The sequence below is a fragment of the Nicotiana attenuata genome, unplaced genomic scaffold (genome assembly GCF_001879085.1).
Source record: "Nicotiana attenuata strain UT unplaced genomic scaffold, NIATTr2, whole genome shotgun sequence".
Classification (NCBI taxonomy): domain Eukaryota; kingdom Viridiplantae; phylum Streptophyta; class Magnoliopsida; order Solanales; family Solanaceae; genus Nicotiana; species Nicotiana attenuata.
This window is the reverse complement of record NW_017673843.1, coordinates 105,828-112,866: the sequence shown is the minus strand read 5'-3', so window position 1 is coordinate 112,866 and position 7,039 is coordinate 105,828. Positions and strand designations below refer to the sequence as shown.

Genomic DNA, 7,039 nt, shown 5'->3' with positions numbered 1-7,039 from the left:
CATACTCCAACATCATTTACTCCAAAGGCAATGTAGAAAAAGAATAATTTATTCTTTCTTGAAATCTCAAAAAATCACTTATTTTGGACCACAAAAAAAAAGCTTAAAAATTCACTTATTGTGGACCGGAGGGAGTATTTATTAAAATTATTGCATTCACACACACAAACATATATATATATATATATATATATATATATATATATATATATATATATATATATATATATATATATATATTAGGTATAAAAAATACTGAGTTGGATGGAATATACTCATATAGTAATTAGCTACATCCACTGAGGACATCCCACACAAAGAGAAACTTTAAAAATATGGGGAAAAGGTCTCTTGCATGGAGAGAAGAGAATCCGACGTTTTGTTTTTTAATAGTGTGAACAAAACATAAAACATGATGATGAAGTCACATTCCCACTTCAGAAAGCTTTGTCCTTTCCTTGAAGATTCCATTTTTGTTAAATACAGTCATATGACATCGACCTTTACAAACACGCCATTACATCTAAAGTCTACACAAGTAGAGTAGAGTACTACATGTCAGAAACAATTACTTATATATGAAGTAATGTAATGTAATTAATGCGAAATTAAGAAGAAGAAGTGAAGATGTCGGAGCTAAGGTTTCAGGATCAGAGATTGAGTTTGATATTTGGAGGTCGCGATGTTAGCCCCGACTCTGTCATTTTCAACGCCGACTCCTCTGCTTCTCCCAGCCTTGATCGCTGCTCCTTTACTTCTCTATCTCACCATCCGCTTTCTCATGTAACAAGTTTTTCATTTTTATTGCTCTCTCTCGATCTCTCTCTCTCTCTGCTTTTATGTATTAACAATGTTACTCATCATATAGATGGAGAGGAACCGATTAGAGGGTGAATTCTTTTTTCATAAGGACGTATTTATAAGATTCATATAGCCGGGCAACTAGTTTGGATTGAGGTTTAATTAGTTGATCAATTGACTTTTCATTGAAATATGAGGAGTGAAGATATTGCTTTTGGATTCTTTTATAGTAATTGGTGTTTATCTGTACTACTTCAAAGTATGTAGTTTGCCGAATTCCATGAGATTGAAATCTTTGATCTGTTGTACCAGCATTTGACAGGGTATGAATTTCATGAAGCTTTGGGTTGTCCACCTCCAGATCTAAGCAAAGTCATGGTACACAAGAATAGTCACCTTCGTAAGAAAGAAAAAACAAAAGGTAAATCATCAGCTGGCTTCCTTCAAAAGCTTTGAAAGAATTAGAGATTAGACATTTATATTTACATTTACTGTTTTCCAGATCGAGAGGAGAAAAATCTGACCTTAGATTCAGCAAGAAAGTCGTTTTCACAAGCTCTCAAAGGTAATGCACAAGTATAAAGGTTTTTGAAAGAAAACTTGCAATTCAGTGTAGTTCTTTGATATCAGATGAATTTGATCGTGAAGTACATTTGTGAATTCATTTGAATAGAATGTCAAGACAAGAGGTCAAAGACCGGGAAGAAATTAGATAGGCAAAAACCAGATCTGAATAATGCTATAATTAAGGCAACACACTCTTCTCCGCGAATTGGTGTCATGAAGAAAACAATTGTTACTGCATCTGGAGCTTGTATGTTTCCTAGCCCTGGGACGCCAAACTATAGGCATTACATTCAGAAAGGCTGGAGCTCAGAGCATGTGCCATTGCGTTCAGCTGCTAATCGGAGGCAACTGAATACTGCATTGCTGCCTTATAACAATGGAAGAACATTACCTTCCAAATGGGAAGATGCAGAGAGATGGATTTTTAGCCCAGCATCAGGAGATAGAGGTTTATTACAGCAGCGACAGAGGCGGCCTAAATCCAAAAGTGGACCTCTTGGTCCTGCTTACTATTCGTTGTATTCTCCAATAGTGCCTGTTTTTAAGGGAGGAAATGGTGGGAATCTGCTAGCCAATTCTCCACGTTCAAGCGGAGTGATAGCTCCTGATAGTTCGGCATTTCGTTCTGGAGGAAACTTAGGTGGTGGAAACTTTCCTTCATTCATGGAGCCGTGCATGGCAAGGTCAGTTAGTGTACATGGGTGCTCTGAACTTCTCAGTCTGTCAACACTGTCGATTCCCCAAGGTATAATTGACCAATTTTGGTTTGTTTGGTGCTTGTTAAATCTCATTAGAAAGTTAAATGTTGACTTACTTGCAGCATCATTATTTGTCAGGCTAAGCCTGTGACAATGTAGCATAATTTATGTGTGTTAATACCTAAAATACAAATAGAACCAATGGATTAATTAATTAATACTAGATTTTTTTTATGTGTGTGTGGGAGGATAATGGATCTATATTTCCAATGATGGAAGGCTACTTACATCTGAAGGCTCAAAATGAAATGGTTAAACAGAAAACTTGAGTACTTCTTTGTTTTCAGAGTTATTGTTGAAACTAAGGGTTTTTGGCTGACAGAAGGTGTCCTTATTGTAAGCCAATGATAATGAAAGAAACACAGTGACCAGAAATTATATAGAAAATAAAGGAGGAAAATGTGTGGTTTAGTTAATAGTTCTGACATTCATGATTATCTGTTAGATCGAGCTTTGAGATATAGAAATCTCTGAAAAAGCACTAATTATAGCTAATAGATTCCTCAATTAGGAAGTTGTAGTCCACTGTTAAACTAAATATATAAGTTTGACGATACAAAGTTGACCAAAATTGAAGTTTTTATAGTTCATCCAAAGAAGTGAGGATATATTATGAAGTTGTTTTGGATCTGCTCTTCAATGATCAAATGTGCCAGATGTCCCTTGTTATGGTCCAGAAGTGTCGAAACTTGTTATGCCAGTAGCATTTCCTTTTCTTTGGTTTGCAGTTTTTCTCCCTCCATCTGGTATTTACACACATCTTTATCAATTTTATCTTGCGAACTGTGAGTTTAATAACACGTAAAGAATGATAATCCTTTTTTATTGTGTTTCACTGTCACTATATTTTTATGTTTAGACGAGAGCAGTGATGATATTGAGGATGCAACCAATGGAGTGTCTAGAATTATCTCAAGGAGGGATATGGCCACGCAGATGAGCCCCGAGGAAAGTCCTTCATCGCCATTGAGACTGTCGTCCTTCTCACCCTCAACTCCCTCTGTTCTACCTATTGTAAAATTGCAGAGACTCACTTCCTCCAAAGCAGAAGTGAGAGACGTGCCAGTTGATGAATGGGTAGCTCCGACTCCAGGAAGGGAAATCCGTTCTTCACATTGGGATGTTTCCAACACAACAAAGACTGCTTCAAAGTATGTGACGCTATTTCTCTTGTAAACTCGAAAAAGAAAGTTCAACACTGATAACTCTTATGTAGAAAATGCTATTAACTCTTATGTAGAAAATGCTATTCAAATACGAAGAGATGAATATGTAGTTCCTTCTCAACTAAATATTATAAAGAAAAGAGCATCCCGGTGCATGAAGCATTTCACGTTCACGCAGGGTCCGGGGAAGGGTCGCACCCCAAGCGGTATGATGTTGGCAGCTTACCGTGACGCCAACATCTGATTCCGCGGCTCGAACCCATAGGTCACACGGAGATAACTCTAAAATTCCCCTTTTCTCAACTAAATATTATGAGACTCTATAGTTTTATAGAAGGTCTATCTCCTAGCTGCCAATTAGATCCTTGTTTATGTTATTTATCAAATTACTTGTTTAAATATTTGCATACATTGGAATTCAGTCTATCTGATCCGTCAATCAGTGGTGTTTATCAAGAATATCATAAAGCTGGCCGTTCTCCAAAGACCAGAACACATTCATGTTTTTAATCTCTTTCCCTATATCTGTATGTATTCTTGCTGCTTATTCTCTCCTGTAAATATAATCCAGGATAAGGAGGGAAGAAGCCAGTATTACTGCATGGGAGAACCTGCAAAAGGCAAAAGCAGAGGCAGCAATAAGGAAACTAGAGGTTGGTCTTAATTACATACCTCCATGATGCATTTTTATATTTGGGAAGTTTCTTACATTGGTTACTGCATTCACAATTCTTCAACTCTACGGTGTCCATTTGGTATATTAATAACATCTGTGTTTGAGAAGTTAAGGAAAGACAACCTAAGTTGAACAGTTAAACCATCCATTGTGAAACCTATGCTACCTATTGTGAGATAAGTTTTTCGACTGGCTGGCCTAGAGAACTAGGCTAGTGTAGTAATGAAGGTTTTTGGTCATTGATACTGGTGGCAGCAATGCTGCGCTCTTAACTGTGATTATGTGTTCTTTTATCTTAAATGTTCTTTCATCTTTAGTCTTTTGACATTGCAGATGAACGTATAAGTTGATAGATGAGCAATGGATTCTTTAAATAATTTAAATATGGTAGGAACTGATAAAATGGGTGGTGAACAAAGAACGATTGACCTTCTTGATATGGGGATCTTTTTGCTGAAGGGACCAGGGAAAAGATATTTTCTTGCATTATATGACGTTACATGCTTTTTTTGCTTGAAGATTTGGAAAGTAAGACCGAATTTTCTATGGTATATGCAGCCAAAATTTGGAGTTGGATTGTTTTAAGTTAGATCCCAAATTTTCCAAAAATGAATGCCTAACTACAACAATTTCTTCTCTCTCCTTTGTCCCCAATAAGATTAAGTTGTAAAAGAAACAGTACAATGAAATTTTTTCGTTATTATGTATTTGGATAAGAATGTGCTATAACCATCACGAAATGTGTCTCTCTGTAGATGCTACTACACATATAATGGGATCTATCCTTAAGCATATGTGGAATGGGGGAACAATGTGGTTAAATTTTAGTGGAATACCAAAGAGAGAAGGATGAAAAGGGCTTGCAGTTAAAAAAAGGATTTCTATTTGCAATTAAACTTTGTACTAACTCTCAACTGATCTTATAAGAAAAAATACTAACTCTCAAATGTAATGCAGATGAAACTGGAGAAAAAGAGATCATCATCCATGGATAAAATTATGAACAAATTTAAATCAGCACAGAGAAAGGCCCAAGAAATGAGAAGCTCAATATCTGCTAACCAGGCAAATGAAGTTACAAATTCTTCTCAAACAGCCCTGTCTTTCCATCGGACTCGTCAACTAGGTTCTTTAAGTGGCTGCTTTACATGCCATGTGTCTTGATATTCTTGAAATCTCTGCTCTCAGCATTAGTGAGCCTCCATATCAGGTACCCTAACCTTTCTATCTTAAGGTCTTTTTGGATTCAGATTATCTTGCAGAACATTATATGGTACTGAACGGTTAGATTTGTTTTCCTTCCTGATGTATGTTGCTGCATTTTGGAAGTGAACTGTCTGGATAATCTAATTCTTGAAGATGTGATCTGGTGGGTTGGAAATTCAGTATGTCAAGATTAGAGGCGAGTTGAGGATCTAAAGTCTGTGGATTTAGAACAATGGTGGACCTACATCGCGGTGTTGGATGATCAACGCCATTATTTTTGGAGCCCAACACTATTTATTTATATATGAAACTAGTACTGCATAAACAGATTGCCTGAGCAATCCATCTCAGTAGCATCTCCAGATTAAGAAGATCATGTTGAGTACGCATGATTAAAAATCCAAGGTACACCATTGGTTCGACATGAAAGTGATCTTATTATATGTATACTATATATATCTCCTTTTTTTTTGTGTGTGTATTTATACATATATAGCTCTAAGGGGAAGCAACGGGTTTAGTTGAACCCAAAAAACCAACTTTGGGGTATCCTCTAGCCAAACTATGCATTTTGGAAATCATGTACATGTCTCTATTTTAAATTTCGCTATTGGGCAGAGACATGAACATAATATGGTCCAAGTGAGGTGAGGTTGAGGTTGCAGATTTCATTTTGATTCTCCTTGCTTTGTAAGCTTTTGTAATTCTTGGATGAATCTGTGTAAAGAATTGGCAAGAATTCTGTGATTAACAAATCTATGCCACCTCGTTTTCCGTAACCCTGATTTCCGGGTATAATAACGAACTTTTTGCTAAGCTGGTGTATTACCTGCATTTATATTTTTTAGATTTTTTGTTGTATAAAAGTGATTTATATGCCGTTAACAGCAAACTACCAGATTTATTTTGCTAACGTGAACGTGGGCATGTTGGGACTTGGGAGGTCTCAAATCTTGGAATTCAAAGGTTTTCCAATTGGTGGGAGAATCTTAATTAGAGCATACACTGAAGACATTATGGGAGAATCTTAATTAGAAAAAACACTGAAGACATTACTTTGGCAGGAACATAAACGAGAGAATTGGGACTTGGGAGCATGAAATTCTTGAAGTGTGGCAACAACAAGCTGATAAGCAACCATGATTAAGCCTTATTGTAAAACTAACTAGTGTAGTTAGTTAACTGAAGGTTGTTAGACATTCAGTTAGCAGTTGGAATATATATGTACAAAAGAGAAAGAGGAGCAGTTCATTTTCAACAGAATCAGTAAAAAAAATTTTCTTCTTCTTCTTCTAGCTAAATGTTCCCTTCGCTCTTAGCTCCAACTTTTGCATCCATGGAAGCTAACATTGTATCAGAGCCATCAGTATTAGTCTAAGCTGACTCGCGATTTACTTCTCTGCTTCTGGATTGCTTCAATTCTGCAATTTAATGCTAAATTGCCTTAAAGTGATCTCAATCGAAGCTACCGTTTGTGATTCTTAGAAGTTGTAGTCAACAATGGCGATTGGAGCGAAGAAAATAATATGATTCCATTCACAACTGCTACAACATCAGCTAATGGCAATTGTGTTTCAGCTACACAGGTTTTTCCCTCGATTGATTATAATCATCCATTGTACCTACAACCTACAGACACACCAGGTAGTTCTCTAATCTTTATTCGTTTGACTGGATCTGATAACTACGCCTTGTGGAGTCGTGCAAACGAGAATTGATTTTTTAGGCATGCGCAAGAGCAAATTAGGTTTTGTTGATGGTAGATTCCCTAAATCTAAATTCGAACTGAAACTTCATGATTTGTGGGAAAAGGTGAATGTAGTTGTCTTATCTTGGATCATGAATGTTCTAAGACGAGGATTGCT

General features: G+C 36.5%; 1 protein-coding gene across 2 annotated transcripts; it reads left to right on the top strand.

Annotated features, from left to right (window-relative positions):
• The first annotated feature begins 315 nt into the window (after window positions 1-315).
• LOC109217438 lies at window positions 316-6,459 on the top strand. 2 transcript variants are annotated; one of them, XR_002066639.1, is made up of 9 exons: window positions 316-783; window positions 1,114-1,222; window positions 1,304-1,366; window positions 1,475-2,113; window positions 2,986-3,277; window positions 3,864-3,945; window positions 4,926-5,178; window positions 5,298-5,579; window positions 6,239-6,459. XR_002066639.1 is itself a non-coding variant. In XM_019381681.1 (8 exons), the coding sequence occupies exons 1-7, from the start codon at window positions 628-630 to the stop codon at window positions 5,130-5,132; spliced, it is 1,548 nt and encodes a 515-aa protein (XP_019237226.1). In that variant the 5' UTR covers window positions 316-627; the 3' UTR covers window positions 5,133-5,178; window positions 5,298-5,990. The 2 variants fall into 2 exon arrangements, 1 of the variants encoding a protein (XP_019237226.1); XM_019381681.1 differs by lacking the exon at window positions 6,239-6,459 and having other exon boundaries at window positions 5,298-5,990.
• Window positions 6,460-7,039: the final 580 nt, after the last annotated feature.